The sequence below is a fragment of the Muscardinus avellanarius genome (genome assembly GCF_963383645.1).
Source record: "Muscardinus avellanarius genome assembly, chromosome: 7".
NCBI lineage: Eukaryota > Metazoa > Chordata > Mammalia > Rodentia > Gliridae > Muscardinus > Muscardinus avellanarius.
Window position 1 is genome coordinate 6,780,099 of NC_137793.1, and position 25,799 is coordinate 6,805,897.

The 25,799-nt window shown below is 43.0% G+C and overlaps 1 protein-coding gene across 4 annotated transcripts in view; it reads left to right on the top strand.

The window, feature by feature from the left end:
- The window catches only part of GRIA1 (glutamate ionotropic receptor AMPA type subunit 1), a gene marked incomplete at its 5' end in the record, with an annotated part of 323,467 nt that overhangs the window by 270,083 nt on the left and 27,585 nt on the right, over positions 1-25,799 (top strand). For all 4 annotated transcript variants that reach the window (XM_080698544.1, XM_080698543.1, XM_080698545.1 and 1 more), the window contains one exon: positions 11,488-11,735. In XM_080698544.1, the coding sequence (XP_080554670.1) occupies positions 11,488-11,735 (248 nt within the window). The remainder of the gene's footprint in view (positions 1-11,487; positions 11,736-25,799) is intronic.

A 25,799-nucleotide genomic window follows, 5' to 3' on the forward strand; every position in this document is an offset into this window, starting at 1 on the left:
AGAGACCCAAGTCTTAATCATCACTCAGCCCAGATACGAGGCAAAAATAAATCTCAGCATTTGGGAGCAAGAAGGTGCCTGAGTAGCTCTGTGGTCGTGGCCTGTCATTTTAGAGAGAAACCCAACTCACTCAGTTTACCCAACCCATTAATAGAAAATCACTTATAATCTTACAGTCCTCTGACATTTTTAGCCTTCAGCCAAACTGTGAAGGGGGTACCTGATATTTATCCAAAAATCTGACCTGCTGGAGACCCATCCAACTCACTTAGTAATGTTGCCATCTTTATAGTACATACATACAGCAAAATCTCAGTCCCCAAAGCAATTTCAGACCTATGGTCGCATTTATGTTTCACCTGTGGACCTGTGGTAGAACAGGTATCATGGTATTTTTATAGATAAAAAGTGAAAGGGAATTCACAATACAAGTAACAGGGGTGGGTACCAAATATGAGTTTCCTCATCCCCACCCAGGTGTTCTTGCCACTGAACCACACTGTCCCGGCATGATGGTATTATTAACTCATAAATATTCTTTATAAGCTCACTCTGTACCAGGCATGATGGCACACACCTGTAATACCAGTAATTGGGAGGCTGAGACAGGAGGATCCCAGGTTCGAGGCCAGCCTCAGCAACTTAACAAGATCCTCGATTTATTTTTTTTTTTTTTTTTTTTTTTTTTTTTTTTATTTTTTTTTTTAATTTTTATTTTTTTTTTATTTTATTTTATTTTTTTAACAATTTTTTATTGAACATAAATAGTATACATTTACACTATATTTGGTGCCCTCTCCCCCCGCCCCCATTTTCTCCCCCCCCCCCACCAATGGTTGGCCAGGTTAACCATGTCTTATTCATAATTTTACACATGTTCAGGTGAAGATGCTCCTTAATCAAGATCGGCCTTTCTCCTCTCCTATCTTTCCATTAAAACTTAGCTAGTATTTCCCCTCTAATATCTGGGGTCCTACTGGTATCCTTTGTGTTTTCTAGTTTGGGCATATTAGAGGAAACATGTGTATCTTCTCCTTCTGTGCTTGGCTGATCTCACTTAACATGATGCTTTCCAGGGCTTTCCATCTTCTTGCAAATGATAAAATTTTGTTCTTCTTTATGGCTGAATAGAATTCCATTGTGTGTATTTCCCACAGTTTTGCTATCCATTCATCTGTTGATGGTGATCTGGGTTGGATCCATATTTTGGCTATTACAAATTGTGCTGCTATGAACATAGGTATGCATATGTTGCTGTATTTCTCTGAATTCAACCCTTTTGGAAAGATACCCAGGAGTGGTATAGCTGGATCATATGGTGGATCTATTCCCACCTTTCTTAGGAATCTCCACACAGATCTCCATAGTGGCTGAACTAGTTTGCACTCCCACCAACAGTGTAAAAGAGTTCCTCTTTCCCCACATCCTCGCCAGCATTTGTTGTTGTTTGATTTCTTTATGCTTGCTACTCTCACTGGGGTTAGATGGAATCTCAGTGTAGTTTTGATTTGCATCTCCCTGATGGCCAGTGATGAAGAACATCTTTTCATGTATCTATTAGCCCTTTGTATCTCTTCTTTTGTGAAGTGTCTATTTAGTTCATTTGCCCATTTCTTGATTGGGTTGTTTGTTTTGTTGGTGTAGAGCCTTTTGAGCTCTTTGTATACTCTGGATATTAGCCCCCTATCAGAATGGTGGCTGGTAAAGATCCTTTCCCATTCTGTAGGCTTCCTCTTTAGGTTATTGATAGTTTCCTTTGATGAGAAGAAACTTTTTAGTTTAATGTTATCCCACTTGTTTATTCTTGCTTTAATTTCCTGAGCTTTGGAGGTTTTGTTGAGAAAGTTACTGCCTGTGCCAATATGTTGTAGTGTTGAACCTATGTTCTCCTCTACTAACTTCACCGTCTCAGGTCTAATTTCTAAGTCTTTGATCCATCTTGAGTTGATTCCTGTGTTAGGTGAGATATAGGGGTTTAGCTTCATCTTTTTACAAATGGCTAGCCAGTTCTCCCAGCACCACTTGTTGAAAAGGCTGTCTTTTCTCCAGCGTATGTGTTTGGCCCCTTTGTCAAAGATTAATTGACTAAAGATGTGTGGGTTTGTTTCTGTATCTTCTATTCTAATCCACTGGTCAGTATATCTGTTTTTGTGCCAGTACCATGCTGTTTTTACTACTATTGCTCTATAGTATAGTTTGAAGTCTGGGATTGTAATGCCTCCTGCGTGTTTCTTGTTATTGAGAATTGCTTTGGCTATTCTAGGTCTTTTCTTTCTCCATATGAAGTTCATGATTGATTTTTCTAGGTCTCTGAAGAATGTCACTGGTATTTTAATGGGAATTGCATTGAACCTATAGATCAGTTTTGGCAGAATGGCCATTTTGATGATATTTATTCTGCCTATCCATGAGCACGGGAGATCTTTCCATCTTCCAAGGTCTTCTTCTATTTCTTTTTTTAATGTTTTATAGTTTTTGTTGTAGAGGTCTTTTACATCTTGGGTTAGGTTTATTCCTAGGTATTTTATTGGTTTTGAGGTTATAGTGAATGGAATTGTTGTTTTTGTTTCCTTCATTGTGGATTCGTTGTTGGCATAAAGAAAGGCCACTGATTTCTTTAGGTTGATTTTGTAACCTGCGACTTTGCCGAATTTGTCGATCAGCTCCAGAAGTCTTTTGGTTGAGTTCTTTGGGTCTTCCAGGTAAAGGATCATGTCATCTGCGAATAAGGATAATTTCACTTCCTCTCTTCCTATGTGGATTCCTTTGATTTCCTTCTCTTGTCTGATTGCTGCAGCAAGAGTCTCAAGGACTATATTGAAAAGGAGAGGTGAAAGTGGGCATCCTTGTCTTGTTCCTGACTGTAGCGGAAATTCTTGCAGTTTTTCCCCATTCAATATAATGTTGGCTTTGGGTTTGCAGTATATTGCCTTGATGATGTTGAAGTACTTTCCTTCTATCCCAATTTTTTGCAGTGTTTTTAACATAAATGGGTGTTGGATTTTGTCGAATGCTTTTTCAGCATCTATTGCTATGATGATGTGGTTTTTGTTCTTGGTTCTATTTATGTGGTGAATAACATGTATTGATTTGCGTATGTTGAACCAGCCTTGTTTTTCTGGGATGAAACCGACTTGGTCGTGATGAATTATTCTCTTGATATAGTTTTGAATGCGTATAGCTAGTATTTTGTTTAGAATTTTTGCATCTATGTTCATTAAGGATATTGGTCTGTAGTTTTCCTTTCTTGAGGTATCTTTATTTGGTTTGGGGATTAATGTGATACTGGCCTCATAGAAGGAATTTGGAAGAGTTCCATCTCTTTCAATTTCCCGGAACGTGTTATGAAGTATTGGTATTAGTTGTTCACTGAAGGTTTTGTAGAATTCAGCTGGGAACCCATCTGGGCCTGGGCTTTTCTTTGGTGGAAGAATTTTTATTGCCGTTTCTATTTCTTTGGTTGTTATTGGTTGGTTTAGGCTTGCTATGTCCTCTTGGTTGAGTGTAGGAAGGTTAACTGTGTTTAGAAATCTGTCAATTTCATCCAGGTTTTCAAATCTATTGGAGTATAAATTTTTAAAGTAGTTTCTGATAATGTTTTGAATTTCTTCACTATCAGTGGTGATATCTCCTTTTTCATTTCTAATTTTGGTAATTTGAGTTGATTCTCTTTTTCTTTTGGTTAGGTTGGCCAGGGGTTTATCAATTCTATTAATCTTTTCAAAGAACCAACTTTTTGTTTTATTGATTCTTTGAATTGTTTTTTTGTTCTCTATTTCATTTATTTCTGCTCTAATTTTGATGATTTCTCGTCTTCTGCTGGCTTTGGGAATGGATTGTTGCAGAATTTCTAGATCCTTGAGTTGTTTCATTAGGTTCTTTACTTGGTGGTTCTCCATCCTTTTTATGTGGGCACTCAATGCGATAAACTTTCCTCTTAGTACTGCCTTCATGGTGTCCCATAGGTTTTGGTGGGTTGTGTCTCTGTTTTCGTTTGTTTCCATAAATTTCTTTATTTCTTCCCTAATTTCTGCTCTTACCCATTCGTCATTTAGTAGTGTATCATTCATTCTCCATGAATTTGAATACTTTCTTTCGAGTTTCCTGTTGTTGATTTCTACTTTTATTCCATTGTGGTCTGAAAAGATGCATGGGATTATATTACATTTTTTGAATTTGCTGGTATTTTCTTTGTGTCCCAGGATGTGATCTATTTTGGAGAAGGTTCCATGGGCTGCTGAGAAGAAAGTGTATTCTGTAGTTCCTGGTTGAAATACTCTGAAAACGTCTATTAGGTCCATTTGGTTTATGGTTTCCTTTAGTTCTAGAGCATCTTTACTCATCTTTTGCCTCGAAGATCGATCCAGTGGTGTGAGAGGCGTATTAAAGTCTCCCAGAATTATTGTATTTGGGTCTACTTGGGATCTTATGTCCAGAAGGGTTTGTTTTACGAATGTGGTTGCACCCACATTTGGGGCATAAATATTTACTATCATTATATCTTCTTGGTGTATTGTTCCTTTTAATAAAAGGAAGTGCCCTGATTTGTCTCTTTTGATGTGTTTTATTTTAAAGTCTGTTTTGTTGGATATCAGGGTTGCTACCCCTGCTCTTTTTCGGTCACTGGTGGCATGGTATATCTTTTTCCATCCTTTCACCTTCAACCTGTGAATGTCTTTGGCTGTGAGGTGAGTTTCTTGCAGACAGCATATGTTTGGATTATGTTTCCTAATCCACATTGCCAGTCTATGTCTTTTGATTGGTGAGTTAAGTCCTTTGACATTAAGTGATATTATTGAAATATGCTTTTTGTTTTCTGCCATTTTGTGTTCTGTCTACTCTTGGGTGTTGTGATCTTTCTTCTTTACTTAAATGGCCCACTTATTAACTTCCTCGCTTCTCTGATTCTGGAGTCTGCTTCTTTTTTCTTCCTTATGATTTATTTCTTTAAGAATTTTCTCTAGTGTTGGCTTTGAATTCATGAATTTTTTGAGATTCTGTTTATCCTGAAAGACTTTGACTTCCCCATTGATCTTGAATAGTAGTTTTGCTGGGTAGATTAATTTGGGCTGGAAGTTATGTTCTTCCAGGGTCTGAATCACGTCATACCAGTCTCTCCTAGCATTCCTGACCTGGGTTGTATAGTCTGGGGTGATTCTTATTGTTTTGCCTCTATATGTCACCTGTCCTTTTGTTCTTACTGCTTTTAAGATTCCTTCCTTGGCCTCTATGCTGGTCAATTTGGTTATTATGTGGCGTGGAGTGGTTTTTCTTTGGTCCTGTCTCAGTGGAGTTCTGTATGCCTCCTGTACTTGAAGATTCAAGTCTCTTTCCATATTTGGAAAATTCTCTGAGATTATTTCCTTGAAGATATTACATATGCCCTTGGTCTGTACCTCTATCCCTTCCTCAATGCCTATTATCCGTAAATTAGGGCGCTTCATATTATCCCATAATTGCTGGATGTTTAGGTTTTGTTGCTGTAAAGATTTCTGTATATCGCTGACTGTGTTTTCGGTTTGGGATGTACTGTCTTCTAATATTGATATTCTGTTTTCCATTTCATCTAATCTTCCAGAGTTTCTTTCTATTGCTGTCTTCATTTCACTTATTGCCTCTTTCATTTCATTCCAGACCTCTTTCTGATTCTTTTTTAGTGTTTCTATTTCACCTTTAACCTCCTCTATACTTGTTTTAAAACCTTTCATCATATTGAACAACAAGATTCTGAACTCCCCTTCTTGCATTTCTAGTAGGTCAGTATTCGTGATTTCTGCTGTCTCTTCATAACTCCTGGTTCTCATATTTATAGTGTTCTCTGTCCTGTTTTTCTGATTTCTACCCATCGTTCGTGAGTAATGTGTTTAGTCAAATCTTAATATTAGGAGTTTAGGAGTGTCGGCCAGTCAGCAGAGCCTTTCCAGTGTTGAAAGTGGGTGATGTGGGAGGAGCTGGGGTGATGGGTAAAGGAGTCAGATTAGGTGGAGGATATGTTAGGTTGAGAAGGACTTTAAGTATGATAAAGTAATAACTTGCTATGAATGAGAGAGAGTTAACTACTAGGACTCTTGTTGTTAGTAGAGTAGTTATGGATATAAAAAATACTTTGAGTTTTAAACCATGAGGTATATTATGGGGAAAAGTTTTGGGGGAGAAATGTATGTAGGTTAGTGTGGGAAGGTTTGTAAATAGGGATGCTGGTAGGAGCAGGCAGACATAAAAAAAAAAAAAAAAAAAAAAAAAGAAGAATCCGCTCAAGATACCAAGACTATTATGTAATCCAAGAAAAAGGAAGGTAAACCAATCAAAGGAGGAGAATGAAAGAAAAGGAAGGAAAAGGGAAGAAAGAGGAAAAAGGAAGAGGAATAAAATAAAAGGAACTAGCAGCCGTGTGAAATAAAGAAATAAGGCAAACTATCCAATGTATATATATATAAAACAACAAGTTAAAGTAAGAGAAGTTTGGATTAAAAGAAGAAAGAAAAAGAAAAAAAAAGAAAACAGCAATAACCATACTAAAACAAAAGCACTTTAAAAGCAAAAGAAAACATAACATCCACATTAAAAGTAAAACAAACAGTCCTACTTATTTACGCATATGGGGTCAGGTCCATATAATATGTGTGTATCTGATTGCTTGGTAGCTTTCAGGATACCGTCCAATGTCTCTTAGTTTTCTTTGTACTCTATTTTTATCTTCTTAAGTCACTCTGGGTGTTTGGACACCTTTTTCTCCTTTAGCTGCTTTAGGTTTATGTGTCCGGGTGTCTGGTTTCACTGTTATTTGATTCTGTACAGTTCACAGATTCTGCGAAATTCTAACCTGTGGTCAGCACATCTGCACTCACCACCCTCGCCTCCAGCCTGTGCTTCCCTACAGCAGGGGTGGAGAGTGACTAAAGTGTAATTGGCACTTCCCCCTGAGGTCCTGAGCAGATTTTGTGGCCCGATGGATTTTCTTGTGTCTCTGGAAATTCCAGCTGGGCTAGCCAGGTGTGGTCCCAAGATGTGCCCTGGGCAAATGAATGCTGGTTCCTGGGTGGCCACACTTACTGCCAGAGCTCTGCCTATTCCAAGAGTGCAGGCTGGATGCCCTGTTAATACTGGACCCTAGTGAGAGTGGGTGCAGCTGTCTATTGCTGCTGGTATGTTCTTCCAAGGTGTATTGAGCTGTGTTCTCACTTAGAACTAAGCATCTGGCTACCAGGAGGTTGGGAATACCCCGCGGTGGGCCAGGGGTGCAGGGTAGGTGCTCAAGGTTCCAGTGTGCGGTGTCCAGCAATGGTCTCTGCGTCCCGCGGGACGTAGAGGCTGGGGGTGCCCCAAGGAGATTTCCGGGTCTCCCAGTGCTTTTGCAGCCTGGAGGGTAGGCTCTGGCAAGGTGGCAGGGGTTAGCCACAGAAGCAGGCTCCAATTTAGGAGGGCAGTGTACAGGCGCTGATTACTAGTAGGGGACAGGCAGGAAGCGCGAGGAGAGTGCTCTGAGGCTTGAGCCCGTGGTGGGGGTTTGAGACTGCGACTCCGCACACGCTAGGACCCCAGTTACTAGGGCGCCCTCAGGTACCTGTCTTGGTGCAGGAATCCGTGTGAGTCTCTGTGCCGATGTGATCCGGTCGCTGGTGGGCAGACAGAGTTCTGGAGGGTGCTGCTCGCTGCTTAGGATGCGGTCCTAAGTCCGTTTTTATTCCCGGATTATCTTGCCGTGGAAATATCGGGCAGGCAGCTCCTTGGACAGCTGCCAAAGCAGCCCGCGGTTCAGCGTTCTGGTCCGCGGTCAGATTGTATCTGCAGCAGGTCCCGTGTCCGATCTTTGTTCTTCTTGTTCAAGTTCAGGGTTCCGCCGAGGTACAGGATGTGTTTTGGTTCCTGGTATGTATTTGTTTTGTTGATTTAGACACTGCTTTCTCAGTATTTAAACTTTATTTACTTCAGCTACTGAGAGGTGCTGTGTCCCTCAGTCGCCATTTTGAAAAAAAAAAAAACATTTATTCAAGATCCTCGATTTAGCAAGACCCTGTTTCAAAGTAAAAAAAAAAAATAAATTATATATATTGCTGGGGGTGTAGCTTGGAGGTAGACTATCCCTGGGTTCAATCCTTAGTACCATCACCATAGGAAAAAAATCTGTTTTCAAATAAGCCTATGGAAAAATCTAGGCGTAGCCTACTATTTTACAGTCTGGGAAAGTTGGGTGCCAGAGAAAACAGTGGTCAATGGAGCCAATAAGAAGCACAGTTAGGGCTTAAGACCTCAGAATTTTTTTTTTTTTGTTAATAATTATGTCAACTGACGTATTACTGCCTCTTGTTTACAGTTCAAACTTAGGAATCTGGAACTGAAACACTATATAGTCACCAGGCTCTGCGCCCCAACTAACCTACTACCTTGGTGGAGAACGGGTGCAAAGCCACGTGCTAACTTTCACTGACCGATAGCGGTTGCCTGGAGTTCTGTGTCGAAAGGGTTCTGAGATCACCTCTGGTTCATGTCAATGCCTACCATGTTTATTGGAAAGGAAACTGGGATTCAGAAAGCCATGTATTGGGCATCCCTTCCCTAAAATAAGGCCTGAAAAAGGCGTAATTATGGGTAGTAAATTTAAAAAACAAATAGATTTAGGATTAAACCCAGAGGCGCCCTCTTAGCCCTTTTTAATTTTTTTTTAAACAGTGTCTCACTAAGTTGCCGAGGCTGGTCTCAAACCTACAATCCTCCATAATCTCAGCCTCCCAAGTACTGTGATTATAAGCATGCACCACCACACCTGACCTTGTGAATAGTACTCACACCACTTACAGAGAGCCTTCCTTGGTCAGGACACTGAGTTAGCATTTTATGTTTGTTCTCATATAATCTCCATGGCAACACTGTGCAGTGAGTACTGTTCGCACTGTTGTCAAAAAAGTTACACTGAGGCTCCAAAGGGCGATGTTACTGCCTGAGGTCCTGCAACTAGTGAGATGCAAAACTTACAGCGAGGCAGGTGCCCATCGCAGTAGAAAGGCACGGGTAAGACAGGCAGGAGACCTGGCTCTGCCACCAACAAGCTGCATGAGCCTCGGTTTCCTTACCTATAGAACGAGAACGTTGCTGTGTCCCATCAGCCTTTCCATTTCTGCGACTCTGACCTTTTATCCACCAAGGCTTTGGTGAGTGGGGTGACAAGATCACCCACCTCCTTCATGAGAAAGATGGAAGGAATCGGAATCGTGAGACAAGAATTCTTGCACCCCTGTCTTTGAAGAATCTAGCTTTTATTCCCCAGGCAGCCCAGAGCGTTTGGTAGTCTCAACCCAGAGGCACTTAATCCTCCATGGACAGTTTAATTAAGATGTGTGAAGGGCTGTGGAAGCTGCATATGATAGGAGAAACCCAAGAACCAAGACCCCATTGTGCTTCCGATCCTCCCTGCCTTCGCGTTCCTGTAGATTCTATTCCCTGAGAGTCCAGGCTCCGAGCGCCTGTGGGAACAGCAGAGTGTGGGGCGCTGGGGTGAGGCTGAAGAGGACATATTAATTTTCTGCATACTGTTGCCCTAGAGCGCTCCTCAGCTCTGCCTGTCAGGAGCCCAGATCCCCGCTGTGTCCATCCTGTCAGGTCAAATTGCATCTTGCAACTATCCTGCTGCGTGTTTTGTTGGTTTTATGCCTGGAAGATCATCAGCAAATCTGGTCACAGCTGAATATCTACATTCCGCTAGTTCCTGGGAGAGGATGTTAAGTACACCGGGGGATGCCATGATTGGTTCTGGGCATTTTAGTGCTAACCTTGGAGTTCTCCCATCAAGTGCTGCCTCACGCTGGCTTCGCCATTTGAATGATGTCCCTTTACATAAAGAATCGGATATTTATTTCAAGCTACTAAGGGACTTAGCAGTTACTTTGCCCACACTCTTTATGAATAAAGTGAGGAAACTGAGACCGAGAGAGGAGGAATTTTCCATAGAGTAAGCAATGACTTAGAAGTAGAACTTGACTGCAACCCAGGGCTCCACGCACCCAGTCTAGTGTCCTTTCCAAATTGTAAACTATACTGTGAAATAAATGGTCTATTTTGCCTAATGATAAATTATGAAAAAATAAAGCTCCCTGCACCACAGGCCTTCCTCCAATTCTTAGTAACTATTGCCAGTCATTTTTTCCGTGAAAACCTAGAATTTCCAGTGCCGTAATATCTTAGAGATAATTTGGCTCAAGTTACCACTGTATTTCTTTTCTTTCCTTTCTTTTTGTCATGTGTGTATATATGTGAATGCCCCAGGTTCAAGCCCCAGTACCACCACACAAAAAAAAGAGTTCTTTGCATGTATGTATCCACTCACAAGGCATTTGCAAAGACCAGACTCCTGTATCCCTAAAATACATCTTCCCCTGAAGAAAAGGATGCTCTTTAAAGGAATACATGTGTTTCTGGATCAAGGATCCTGTCTAAGAGTCTACTACATGCAAAGTACTTCATTAGATTCTGTGAAGGGCTCACAGAAAAGAAGACATCCCTGACCTAGGCAGCTTCTACATACTGAGACCTATGCACAAAATGAGTTGGCTTGCAATCCTAGCCATCCAGCTTGGCCATTTAGATAGTGACCCAGAAAGTGTGTCCTATTGGAATATCTTCCACCAGTACTGTTTTTCAAAGTGATAACCACGCTGGCCATACAAATCAGGACTGTCTGGTGGGGTTCTGCTGTATGGGAATCTCTAGCTAGAGAGCAGGGAGCCTTTGCTATCTCTATATATGGTGCCGGGGCCCGCTGGGAGTCAAGAATGATGGCCCTGGGAACCGAGCTGGTCTTCAAAGGCAGAGGATTTACTCTAGTCTAAGAAACAAGGAGAAGAATGTGGCTGGACAGAGCAAGCATAGCAAACAGAATAAATGACCCAAGCCAATCCCGAAGGAAAGAAGGTGCAAGGTGAGTTAGGAAGAAAGGAGGAAAACAGTCTGGCTAGATTTGGAGGCTTTAGAAAGGTGAACAGATCCAGAGCTACTAGCTTTATCAGATGATAATTTACATTCAGAAGACAGGTCGGGCAATATGGAATGACGGCAAGAAGGATCCAGAAATGCTTCAGTGTTGTCTTCCCACAATGCAACTCAACCCCACCGATACCCGCTCTCTACTTCTGGCCAGTATATATGTGACCTGGCTGAACAATAGATAGATTCTATGATGTCGATAAAAGCTAAACAGGGACCCGGTTTCTTACCTCTCCCCATATTTAGGAGGAATAGAATTACTTAGAAGTAATTAAAAGATTCTGAGCTACTCTGTTCATTCTGTATTTGCAAGATATCTGTACGTTGGAACCTACTGGTACTAATTAGAGCCTCTTATTTTGCAATCACTCATAATTTGTTTCTTCCCAAGCTAATCTGGCTCATGAATGCGTGATGGAGCTACACCGGGCTCTTCATTAACGTGTGTGTGCCGACCGCAGTTCAAGCGCAGCCAGCACTCAATTTTGGCTTTGCTCCCGCCCCCTGCAGAGGTCTAAAATCGCTGTGTTCGAGAAGATGTGGACGTATATGAAGTCAGCAGAGCCATCAGTATTTGTGCGGACCACGGAGGAAGGGATGATCCGAGTGAGGAAATCCAAAGGCAAATACGCCTACCTCCTGGAGTCCACCATGAACGAGTACATTGAGCAGCGCAAGCCCTGCGACACCATGAAAGTGGGAGGTAACTTGGATTCCAAAGGCTACGGTATTGCGACACCCAAGGGGTCCGCCCTGAGGTAAGTAGCCAAGATCTGCTTCCTTCGTACTCCCTCTCCCCTGCCCTTCTCAGGACTGAAGCTGCTGTGTCTGCCACATGGCTCCAGTGCACAATGCAAGCTGCCACGCCAGCTCTTCTTCAGCACCTGTGGGCCTGGAAGATTCCAGCCACCTACCATCTTCAGCCCTGAGGTTGGAAACTGACCCGGGGCCCTCGGCTTGCTGTGACTGTCACTGCCCGTGTGCTCCTCCCCGCACCTCGCCTTACCCCTCCCGGTGTGTTAAACGTCGATGAGCCTTGGGCGTTTGTCCTGTGACGTGTGATACCCTGTCTATTAGCAGACACCCCTGCATTCCACTAGGCCACGCACAGGGTTCTTCAGCAACCTGGACTCTTTGACAGGAGATGGTTTGTAGTATGTGTCGCAAAAGAAACAGAAGCACCTTGTCCAAATGAGAAGTCAAGTCCCTTGAGTCTTGACATTGAAATAGACTGAATGAATAGCCTCAAATTAATAACAGCACGTGTTTCTACCTAGACACTGATGCTTTCAGCGAGGACAGAGGTAGTTCAGTAAAGATGCAAAGTGGATTTTCCTTCTACATACAGAAGCTCTGGTAGTCATTTCAAAGAGCCAAGGGAAAATCCTGTAGACCTGGTGTCAAAAGACCTGCATTTAGGTCCAGAGACTTTACCGCCTTACAGAAAGTTAAGACATTTCATCTCCCAACCCTCAGTTTCCTCATCTGGAAGTGAGGATAATCATCCCAGCCCTTCTCAGGTCTGAGCTGATTGTTGAGTTCAAATGGGAAAATCTTTGTAGAAGGTCACTGAAAGTGTGAAGTCCTTTATGGGAAATGATATCCGTTACAGAGGGATCACATTGAAGAGTAAGAAGGGCTAAAAGGGGTCGAGAAAGGGTGTGGAAGTGTTCCTTACACACCTAGACATGGCACCCAGGGCCGCCTCTGCCTCCACTTCATTCATTTCATTAATATTGAGCCCCAACATTGTTCTAGGCAATGAAAGAGCAGCTCAAACTAGTTTTGAACAAGGCATAGTCCCTGCCCCCAAGGAACTACACAATTGCAGGGGAGACAGATGTTAAATAGATGGTTATTGTTTAATATTTAATGACAATTATGACAGATACTAGGATAGTCTACAAAAGTGGTCTTAAGAGAACCTCTCTTTCTAGTGATATGACATAAACAAATTCTCACTATGAACCACCTATCATTCACATTCCAGGACATCATTTAGCTCAAATACTTGTATATAAAGTTAAGAAAACAAGGTACAGAGAGATAACATGATTTACCCAAACAATAGAGTGCTTCTGCCACCCCATCCCACACAGATGTGCTTAGAAGAAGGTGATAACAGGAAATATTTTAGGTTTGCGCAACATGAACCTTAAAGTTAGATTATCTACACTCAAAGGACTTTGTGCTGTAAGAGCCGCACTGAGCATGTGCCTACGTGCCACTGGCTGCAGAATGAGCACCAGGCGATGTAGTCCTTGCAACATCTCTAGGTAATGCCGTTGTCTCCATTTGACAGATGAACAAATAGAGGAATGGCTTTAAATTACCTTGCCAGGTCAACACATCTAATAATGTAGGAGCAAGATTTAAAAGCCAAGCAGTCTGACTCCAGAGCCCAAGGCTGTGTCTTACTCTAAAGCTGTGCTGGACTTTATGACTGACAGCATCATTAAGGCAGGACACTGGACTTAGGACAGGATTTCTGTACCTGCTCACATGGCCAAATAAAAGCCATCAACTCAGGAATTCAAAAAAGAGTTTTGGAACCCAGAGCATCCACTCACCACTCTGAAATTACAAAGTGATAGAGAATACTCACTTTAAGGCCCTGAGCACCACTCTTTGAGAAGTGACCTAGCCTTTACTTGTTACCATTTGCAAAGATTCTTTCTCAGATAAATGCTGAAACTTAGTTCAATTCTATAATAAAGACATACTCAATTATTTTCCTTATTTCTCTGTAAAAGACATAGCAAGCTATTTATTAGTTCTGAGAAAGAGCCGAAGGAAAGAGAAGAGAAACTGATGGCCAATTTGCAAGTCAAGAATATCCAACTGATGACCACATGTCCCCAGCCCACTCAGAGCACGCCTTTTCCTCCAGAGGCAAACTTATGATGGTTATGGGACCATTATACCTCCTGACTTAAAAATAAAAGCACAACATCATTCCTAAGAGGCTCTCGAGATTCTGGCTTAGGAATGCCCCTCTGCTCTCTATGGGTTTCTGCTTCTTATCTGTGCTTTAAAAGGGACCATTGTTTAGCAATCAATAATGTATAGGTTCTATGAAACAAAGAATGGTCACAAGAAAAGAACAGTCACAGTACACACACACACACACACACACACACACACACACACACCTACCTCACTAACCAGGTTTCTATCTTATTTCTGCCTCACACTCACCCATTGATGTCATTTCCCCAAAGCATAGTCAAATGCCAATGAATCACAGCAAACCATTTTGCCAAAACGTAGTCAAATGCCAAAGATTTATATCAAGCCAATCATAGCCATACCAAAGAATCATAGCACATGAGGTGCCTGCCCCACCCATCTTATATCTACTAATATGATCCCAGGAAGCCATTTTTCACAACAAGGGTAGGAAGTGAAGGGATGAATAAGGAGCAGCCAGTGTTTGTTCTGAACTTAGTGAAAGTAGGTGAGGTGTTCTTAAAGCCAATCTGAAAGGGAAGTTAGTTTTGTCTTCTACATTATTTCAAGTGACACCAAAAAATACTTTTTAAACACTGGTTCAGCCAGTCACAAAGCTGATAATAATTGTTGATGCTACAGAAATATACTGTAGTATGATGCGGACATTGTTACCAAGTCCTCTTCTATCTTCTAAGAGGCAAGGCTGTCGCAGCCTTCACAGAAAGATATTCCCCAGGCTTATCCTGTGTTTGTATCAAAGAAAGATCTTTCTGGTAGTCCTCCTCTCTCTCCGGCCCTCTGAAGAGCCAAACTTCACCACGCTTGGGAGAGGCTCCTTCCTTCCAGTCTGGTCCCACACAAGTTCCAAGTGCCCCCAAAGCAAATCACTCAGCTTTGCCTCCGAAGATCAGAAAACCGAGAGCTAAGGCCCCAGTGTTCCTCTGAAACTTGCCAGGTCTACCTGGCAGAAGCCAGACCACGGTCTCCATGGGAGCATTCAAATGCTGTGCTAGTGACAGGGTGGCTTTTTGTCTCAGCTGCTCTAGAAACAGACACTTTGATGAAGAGAGGTGGTTGGATGCTTGATTTTCCACTTGGACAGGTGGTGTTTCTTTGAAACAGATGCTGTTTGCTGGCTGTCCCTGCATGTTTGGGGTTGGTGAGGGGCTGAGTTGTGTTTCAGGAGCCCTGAGGTTATGGATAAAGACCTACGCAGCCAATGCCAGTCACTAAAGAAAAGCAATTGATAAATCCACTAATTATGATCTATTGGCCCTTCTGTTGCCAACTACATGTATCTGCTGGCCTAAACTGAAGTTTCTTTTCTTTATTATGATAAATACTCTTTTCGGTTAGGGACAGTTTGTTCAAATTTACAAAGTAAGGGTGCATAGCCCATGTTTTACCAATCTAAGATGAAACCCAAACCAGATTGGCCACAGTTAAAAATCTGAGCTAGTGAGTCTCCTTCACAAACCACCTACCAAGAGTTTAATGGATTTTCTAAGAGTTATGCCCTAATCGGGACATTGGTCAAAGTCTGGTCTTTAACTGTGACTGTGGTCACTTGAATCTTTACTGGCCTCTGTGATCATGACACGTTTGTCTTCTATCAAATGTCTTGTCCAGGACAGATGTATGGGCCAAGGAGACAGAAGCGCAGTGTAGCTTTCCTGGTCAACTTAAGAAGCAATGGGCATTCAGGGAAGTCCGAGACCTACTTCTTGTGTTTTTCATACAGTTTTACAGATCTGCCTTTGAACACTTCCCTCACAAAAAGCATTGTGCACAAAGCAGCAGGGGGTGTTTGGGAGAGAGATGTAATCCCAGCCCCTAAATAACACATAATGGAGCACAGTTCATGAGCAGAATTATACATGCTTATTATTTTACCAGTGCCAAAGAGAGTTGGAAACACTCAAAAAAATGGAGAGTCGATACGTGAAGGTTTTGCAAAGGTTTCACAGCAGAGGTAACATCTGAGATGGGTCTCAAGGAACTGTAATAATCCAGAAGTAAGGAGGGAGAACATAGAGGACAAATACACAGGCCAGAAAACACGGGGCTCGCTTCCAGGAGCCACAAGGGATCCGTGTTACCCAGAGGATAACATTAGTAAGTATAAGAGATGGGCTATGGTCAGATGGTGAAGAATATCAAATGCCTTATGTTTTTGGTTGGGTGTTAATAGAGGCCACTTGAGGTCATTGCCAGAGAGGAACCATGACCAGACAGAGTCCCAGAAATTGCTATGGCAATGGTTTGCAACAAGAATCAGGAAAGGAAAGGTCTCCGGCAAGAAGGTCATTAGAAGACTGCTGCAGACATCTTGGCAGGAGATGCTGAACTGCCTGAGGTTATAATGGGAAGGGGCAGATGGGAAAAGTGGTGGGCTGTGTTTGTCCCTAGTCCTAACCTTCACTTTAAAGCTGGGAAGTTTGAGAAAGAAGTCTGATATACAAGCTTATGAATTGACTGTGTACAGACTGATCCTGGCAAGAAACAAAAAACGGGAAGACATGGGGTTTTCTTCCCAAACAGAATGATCATTGCCACCTCAGATTTGCCTCAGCAATGCCTAAAAGGTTGTTAAAGGCAGCACTGGGAGGGACACGGGCTTCCTGGCCCCCCAGCAAGAATGATGGAGGCTGCCAATCAATTTTCGCCACTGCCAACTGTGTGGACAGCATCTTGCCTCCTTGGCTCTTCTTTAATGTTAACATAAGCTCAACATTGTTCATTAACAATCCAGTCTCACTGGCATTCCCATTGACCATGCTTTCCTCCCTTCATACAACCCTATGCGAGAAAATATCTAACAAGAATTGTTTGTCTGCACAGGCATCTGGCTAAAGAAAGGAGGGAGGTGTTAAGGCTGTGGCTTAGAAGAGTTATCACCAGGCCTGTGAGGAGAGTGTTCTCATTTTCAGTGACTAAGGGTCTTCACTGTGGCCCATGCAGATACTGGCGCCGCCAATATAAATATATCTTCAGGTTGGCTGTGTACACCTTCTCTGAACACCTTTTCTTCACCTGACATCCTTCTGAGTGCTACCGGGAGCTATCAAGAGTTTTCTAGACATTGATCTAGAAAATAATCCAGAAGTAAATCCACAAGTTCCCCATGTGGTACTGAATCTCTTGCTCTATAGAACCATCCCCCACCTTCAGGAATACCACAATTTACTGGGAACTTGGTGGAAAATGCCCCAGACTTTCATTCCTGAGACTTCTGATTACCTGCTTCTACAGGTTCAAGGTGGGATCCAGGAACGTCCCCCACATGGTTTTGTTCTAGGCAGACAATAGTCCATCGGGGAGGGGGGGAGGCGGGAATAATTTACAAACAGCGATGGACAAGTGATCTGAACAGGAGGAGGAAGCCTCCTGAAAGGAAGAAAATGAATCAGATGGCAGGGTGCCTGGGAATCCACATGGCACAGTGTCATAAATCACAATCCCCGGAGTCAAGGAACCACGACTCAGGCACAAGACCCCATTACTGCACCAGCAGGATGACCTCGCTGGGTAAACCACTTTACAAGCATCTCTTTTCTTATCTGTAAAGTTGAAATGATACTAATGCCATGCGGTGGCTTTGACAATCTGATAAAAGAGCATTAATAAACCTGCCATAAAGGACACTAATTAATGTTCATTTCCCACCCCTCTCCTCTCATTAGACCTACCAAAAGGTTGCTTTTAAACCAAATAACCTAATTTTTCCTCCTTTGCGAAATCAGCTGTGTTCTTCAGAAATGCACATAAGCTGCACACTCTCCCCTCCCTCTTCCCTCAGCACACACTGGCTGCATTAGAAATAAAATGTCTCTCTCCCAGAACAATTTGTGGTCCTCCCCCACAGAGAACATGCTAAAAAAATAAAACCCTAATATTTCTTTTTCTTCCTCCCTCCCACCCTCACAAGTAACAGCCTCTCTCACCACAGTGTAGTACTGGTGCAGGGCCTGCTGCTGAGGATAAATACAGTATGTCCCAGGGAAATGACAGTCCCTTTCAATTGGTCCTTGCCTCCTGATGGGTAGCCAGGGATGCTCGTTGTCATGGTAACCCCATGAACTCCATGACCCAGGTCAGGCCCGATCAGAGACAAAGCCCTCTGATCAAAGAGGCTGGATTTGCCTGCATCCTCAGAAGGGCTGAAGAAAAAGGAAGGGGGAGGGGGAGTGGGATGGGGTAAAAAGGGGAGAGAGAGGAAAGGGAGGGAGGTTTGAAGGGAGGGACAAAGGAAGGCAGGAAGGCAGAAAAAGGAAGTGTGTGTGTGTGTGTGTGTGTGTGAGAGAGAGAGAGAGAGAGAGAGAGAGAGAGAGAGAGAGAGAGAGAGAGAGAGAGAGAATATGAATATGAGAATCAGAATGAATAAAGACAGGTTTGCCAAAGGAAAGCTGCATTGGTACAGAACCTTTCTCAGGTCAGGACATGTGGAATGAATTATAGAGAGTATGGAGAGTACTGAGAAAGCTTCCTAGAAGACTTGTGCAGGATTTCAGTGCAAGAGACCAAGCAGAGTAGCTGGGCATGGTGGTGCACACCTGTAATCCCAGTACTTGGGAGACTGAGACAGGAGGTTCATAGGTTTGTGGCCAGCCTCAGCAACTTAGCAAGACCCTGTCTTCAAATAAAATAAAATAAGGCTGGAGGTATAGCTCAGATGGAGAATTTCCCTGGAGTTCAATTTACACACACACACACACACACACACACACACACACACACACACACTCCATTTGCAAGGGCTTGATTTTGCATGTTAGTGGTGGTAATGGTAGGATTCACTGTTAACATCTACCCCACTCTGGACATTCCAGGCACTTCTAAGGAGTATCTGGTGAGCATTATGTCATTTAAACAACAACACTGTGGCAGTAATTTTCACCTTCAAGAGTCAGTTCAGGAAACTGAGTCACAGGGAAGTTCAGAACTCTCTTGGGCTATATTTTAAATTCTGGAAGCTCGATTCCAGGATTCCTTCTCAACCACTAGACAAGAATGGCTTCTCAAGGAGGTAAGGGGAAAAGTGTGATTACCCAGCACAGAAAAACCATTTCATGTCCATCCCCCAACACATACGCACAGGAGAGCACTTAGACCTACCCAGTCAGTGTGGAAGTAAGAACAGAGATTCCATGAAGGAAAGTGGCTACCTGTCCGCTTTGCCTCAATCCCCTAAGGAATCCTGTCTAAACCCAGCACTGCATGCATTTGAGGAACACCAGTATCCCCTGCAGGATCAGGACCATTCTATTGGTTAATGTCCTACCCTATCCATAACATGGAAAAGCTAAATCCAATGTATATTAAGGTTTGCCTGCTTGCCCATAACAAAAAGCACCCCCAAAGGTTTTTATTAAACCTGCGATCTCAGTACTTGGGAGACTAAGACAGGATGATTTCAGGTTCAAGACCAGCCTCAGCCATGTAGTGAGACTTTCGGCAACCTAGTGAGACCCAGTTTCAGAACAAAACCACAAAAGAAGCTGGGGGATAACTTGGAGGTAGAATACTTCCAGGATGAATCTCTAATAACACACACACACACACACACACACACACACACACACACACACACTGTATGCTTATGGATCTTTCAACAATGAAAAGTAGGTGAATTTAGATGGATTGTGCCATCTAAAATGGATGGAGTTCAGATGGATGAGTCACACTGTGCCATCAGTTTGGGGATGGAGAAGCAGGACTTGCATCCATCTCTCACCGATTATGTTCTCAGTGTTCTGTGGATGGTCAAGTAGTGGTCTTCATCTCATCTTTTGGTTTATATATTATTGTTTCCTTTTCATAGGTTAAGAAATGGAGATTCAGGGAGATACTTTGTCCATGTTATGAAAGTAAATGGCAGAGCTTAAGTAAAAACCCTGATGACAAAACCCTCATTCTTTCCACAACACCTCTGTGCCCTTGGAGGGCTGGCTGCCTCTGCACCTTTGAAGGCAGTGTTCTTAGAGCATCCCAGAAAAACGTCAGGGGATATGAGACACCAGGTGGCCTTCAAAGCTCAGGGACTCCCCAGGGTGGCTTTATTTTACAGGATCCTAGTGAAATCACAAAGTCAAGCTGGAGGTGGTGGCGCACGCTTGTGATCCCAGTATTTGGGAGGCTGAGACCAGAGGATCGCAGTTCGCAGATCGCCTCAGCTACTTAGTAAGGCCTTCTGCGACTCAGCGAGACACTGTCTCAAAATAAAGAATAAAAAATAGGGCAGGAGGTGTAGCTCAGAGGTAGAATGCCTCTGGGTTTTATTCCCAGACCCACAGAAAAAAGAAAGAAATCACAAAGAACGATCTGCATATCTGCATTTGCTCTTAGTATTTCACCTTGATCGTGCCTGGCAGAGAAACTTTTTTTGTTGTTGTTTGGTGGTACTGGGGTTTTGGGAAATCCTTCTACCTTCGGGCTACACTCCCAGACCTATTTTTATATTTTTATTTGGAAACAGGGTCTCCTAAGCCAGCGCGGCTGGCTTCGAACCTGCGCGATCCTCCCGTCTCCGCCTCCCAAGCGCGGGGATGACAAGCGTGCGCCACCATGTGTGGCTGGCTGAGAAATTTCTAAATGGTGAGAGACAGAGAGACAGAGACAGAGACAGAGACAGAGAGAGAGAGACAGAGAGAGAGAGAGAGAGAGAGAGAGAGAGAGAGAGAGAGAGAGGGAGGGAGGAATTTGGCAAGTGAAAGATGGAAACGATGAAACCAGAGACATGAACAGCCCGGGAAGTGAATGTCTTTACCTAGGTGAGAACAGCAGTGTGCAGGCTGCAATTGCCCCACCAAAGCGCTGCTTTCTCCTGCTGATATACAAATTGGACATTGCTTTCTTTTAAGAGGCTGGTTCTGTCAGAAATAGCATTTTTCCTCCCCCCCCCCATTCTCTCCCTCTCATCAGCAACTTTATTTCAGACTTACTGGGGGTTTTGACTTTTCTAAGAAGGCAGCTGCTGTAATATAATGGCAGACCAGGAAGAGGAAGGATTGAAGAAGCATCGTGTCTCTGCCACTTGGAACTGGCAGGTTTGAAAAGCAAATGTGCGCCAGATGTGGTGGCGCATGCTTGTAAGCCCTGTGCTTGGGAGGCGGAGACGGGAGGATCATGCAGGTTCAAAGCCAGCCTCATTGGCTTAGGAGACCCTGTTTCCAAATAAAAATATAAAAATAGGTCTGGAAGTGTAGCCTGGAGGAAGAAGGGCTTCCAGGTACCCCAGTACCACCCAAAGGGAAAAAAAAAAAAGCAAATATGCTTGGTTATTGATTAGACCTGAGTTCAAACCTTGCCTCGCACATTCACAAGCTTTGTGAGGTCAGGAAAGTATCAAAGAGCAGGATGAACCATTGATGGCTGGGCCCCTGAGCAGGACTGAGCCTTAATTCCATGTTGGCCAGGTATTTAAATAAAGTATCTGCCAGGTATGGTGGCGTATGCTTGTAATCTCAATACTTAGAAGGCTGAGAAAGAAGGATCACGGTTTGTGGACAGCCTTAACTACTTAATGAGGCCCTCTACAACTTAGTGAGACCTTGCTCCAAAATAAAGAATGAAAAATAGGGCTGGGGGTGTAACTTGGAGGTAGAACCTTCCTGGGTTCCATGCTCAGTACCGCAAAAAAAAAAAAAAAAAAGTATCTTAGACAAGTTACTTCATCCCCTAAGTTTCAGTGTCCCCAAACATAAAAACTGGGGTAACACTAGCTCTTATTCTGCTGGTTGTTAGTGACTAGGTAAGATAACATGAACAGGCACAGAGTAAAGTGACTAAAAGCTGTTAACTATCGTTACTTAATATCTCGGAGGCTTAATTTTCTCACCTTCCAAATGTGATCTTGCTCTAAGCTTTATGGAATTGTTTTAGGATTAACGTGAATCACTGACGAAGCGTTCTTGGAGCGGGAGGAGTTGCATGGTTTCTGAGCCAAATGAGATATGATTGCCCTGTCTAGGACAGATCACACTCCGCTTTTTTCCACTGCAATGAGAGAGAGAGAGAGAGAGAGAGAGAGAGAGAGAGAGAGAGAGAGAGAGAGAGAGAGATTCAAATGTGTGGCTTTATTCCCTTTTACACTCAGTGTATAATATGATGTTCAGGTAGTAGCCACAAACTACCATCTATGAACCTGAAAGTGGAAATCTCCAGTATCACAGTGAAGCCTGGTCTCCAAAGACAGGCAGAACAGAAGGGATAAGGGGTAGCCCTGAGTTGAGCACCTGGAGAGAAATTCTGAGTCATCTGTCGTCATAACATTTTATGAAAGGCCCGTGGCTCCATAATCATAGCTAATCTGTTTCTTCCTTGGGGGAAAAGGACCAGAGGCCCAGGTGAATCCCTGACCAAAGGAATCCACTTTCTCCTAATGAGGTGGAGGTGGTAAGCCTGCAGTGTCCCTAGACAGAAGAAAGTCAGACAAGGAAGTTTACTTATATTATTCATCTGTCTTCAGTGCAAACATCTACCAGAAAGAGAGCATAATGTCCTCTTAATCATGGTCTTCATTCCCATAAGAGCAAACTGAGTCCTTTGGAGAATTGTTTTAAAAAGAAAACCCCATAGCGTTCGTCAAGCTGGTGAAATTGCAGCACACAAACACCAGAACTTTTCCCCACTTCTGTCTCTCTGCTTTTATTGCATCCATCTACCTGTTTCCAGGTACAGTTCAGTGAAGCAAGGAGCCAACTGTCCAAGGAAGCCTAGCAGAGAGTTTAGCTCTCAGAACAATGGATCACTTGCTTCTGGCCGGGCCAGCTCCCATGCGCATGGTAATTCTATAAGCACATTGTCGAATCGCCAGCTGTATCTGCTCCATCTGACTCGGGAAAAACCAAGAAATACTACTCCACTACACATAGCACAAAGTAACCCAACAAACTTAAAATCCAAGGACCTCTTTGGCCCTTACTAGAAAGCATCCTGAAAGCAGCAAATCAAAGTATCTAACTCTGATCCCATGATTTGAGTGTCATCACCCTTCCAAGTCTAGTATTTTCAACATTCAAAAGTAAGTGCTCTTAAAGGGAGGAAAGATTCATAGATCATGGCAATAATTCATCACCTAGTATAGGAGCCTTTACCAGAGAAACCAGGCAAAGGATTCTCTGAGTCAGATGAAAAAGAGGTAAACCCTCTGTGGCTTCCTCATCTCTAATAGAGTTATAAGTACAGACAATACTTCTCCAAGAAATAACACCACAATGCAAACACGATAATAATTACAGCTGGTATTTATTCAATAATTGCTATAGACATAAGTGCCAAATATTCTCTATGTCCTCATCTTCCCTAATTTATGTAATCCTCAGAAGAATAAAATAGGTATCATTAAGAATTGCATTTTACACATAATGAATCAGTAGCACAGGTAGTTGTCACAGATCACACGAGTAGACAGTGTCAGACATAGAATCTGAACCCAAGTTCGGTGTAGGTGAGACCTCACTTATGTGAGTGAGACCTCAGTATTCCTGAGACCAAGGCTCAGGAAGTTGATGGGAAATGATGGAGACCTAGGAAATGGTGGTACGCTGTGGCTTGTCTGGAGGGCACAGCCCCCATCTGAGTCCCAGCCTAATACTTACCTGTGGGATCATCTCATTTCTCCAAGGACACTAGAAATCTCAATTTCTCTTTGAGCGATACTAAGTTTTTAATGGTGATTGCATTTAAGAGAGGAGAAGGAGGAAGAGAAGACACAACCCAAGGACAGCTGATGTTATTAAAGAAGAAAAATAACACCATAAAAACAAATAGAGAAATAAAATAGCGCACAGTAGGAAAACAGTGTGTGTGTTGTCCCCTGGCCAGGTGGACATTCCAGGAAGGCTTCCAGAAAGAGGCTCCAGTCCTTGAGCAGTAACTTGACTGTCCCTGAGCATAATCAGCTATTTCAGTAACCACCAAAGCAAGCATACAGCATAGGAAAAGAGGTGATTCATGCATTCTTTTTCTTTACCTGTTATTGCTGTTTTTCAGCAGGGCTTATTTTCTCTAACGAAACCTCTTGTGGAATTCCATCATAAAAGACACATACAAGTGGAGCTGTGGAAGCATGAGTTGGGGTGGGGGTGGGGTGTAGTGGAAAGAGAGAGGAAGAGGAGAGGCAAAGCTGAGACACAGGGTAAGGCTGAGGGTGGGAGGCCTGAGAGATCAGAGTTTTCTCCTCCTCCTCACGAGCCTTTCTCTATCTCTCTGTCTCTGGAGGAGCTCTAATTCTCCAGCATTATGACCCTGCATGTCTTCAGGCCCATAAGAAAATAATTGTCCTTCTGACCTGCCCAGCATCCTGTTCATACTGTCTGCAGTAGCCAATCCTTAGAGTTGGCCTAGCTTTTCTTCCTTTCGTTGAGCCAGAGGAGTCTGACATAAGAGCAGATATAACAAACTCCCTTTGTTAATTGAGAAGGGACCTTCACTGTTCCTCTGTTCTCTTTGGCCAAGCATTTCTGAAGTATCTGACACAGACCTGCTTGCCTGATGCTGCTGACCAATGGTTCTACCAGAAAGAACCAGATCTGATTTACTGTGAGCTGCAAAGAACTGTTGACACCTGCCTCTCACGCTAAGAGGTGGGCTAGGGATCTGACGTGCCTTAGAAATGTTCTCTGTCTCTAGAACTCTGGCTGGGGAAGCCAGACTCCATGTGCCCATCCCAGTCTCTGAACTTTATCAGCTGGGCTTGGCCATAGAGCCCCAAAGAAAGTTATAGGGCCAGAAATATGTATTCCCAGTGCAAAAATAATATGCAGGTTCAACTGACCCTTGTGGTATATCTAAGAAATCTAAAAATGTTCCTCATTCAGCAAACATTTACTATACAGCTACTATATTAGCTATGGTATCTTTGCCAGATTCTGTGTTTCTGGCAAAAACAGAGCTCTCAGTCTGGTCAGAAAAGCAAAGATGGATAATGGAGTGATGAGTTTGCTGTTATGGGGTGTTTAAGGATGGTGGAACAAGAAAAGAAGGCCTAGGGTTATTGCAGGAGGATCTGCAGAGACTAATATAGGTTAGAGGCCTATGGGGGGACTCGGGTTCCATAAAGCAGCAATGTGTACTTGGCAAAGTGGATGCCAACGCTGCAGCGTAAGGGCTTTACCAATGCTTTTAATCTAGCCACCTGCATTTGCCCAGAATAACCCACAAGGCATTTTCCCATCTGCAGTCTCATTTGACCCTTGCACTACAAGTATCTGGGGCAGGATCATATAATTATTCTCATTTGCAAAAAGTAAAAAGAACTTAAAAATAAAATACCGACCCACAGTTTAGGTGATCAGTTTGTCTGGGCTTTCTCAGTATTGAAGAGATTTTCCAGGATGTAGGACTTTAAGTATTAAAACCAAGAAAGTGCTGGACAGACCGTAGTGAGCCACTCACCCTAGCTACCGCTCCATGAATGGCCATATAACTTGATCAGAAATTAGTAAGGTGCTCAAATCAGTATTTCATCAAAAATTAGTAATAAAAAAAATTAGCCAGGTACTCAAATCAGGCCTTCAGATTCTCTCCTCTGCCCAGCATGGGACAATTCAGGAGTGCTTTAAATGTTTTTGGCTTTGCTGTTGTTTTTTAAGTCAGTTCCTTTGTGTTGATTTGAAGGGTCAGAAACCAAATCAACACCTCTGTCTTGTAGCTGTCTCACTGCCTATCCAACTTGTAATTCCTATCCAGACTTGTAATTCCAGCATTTGCTGGTCAGATCTATTTCTGCTGTGTGTTCAAGAGATCACACCATCTGGATGGTCACAGGTGAAAGGAATGTTGATCCTACCTGTATTTTGTAAGGAGATTGAGAGCTGTTTGCATTTTTATTGAGGCTCTTGATATAACTCCACTAACTCTTTGTTTTC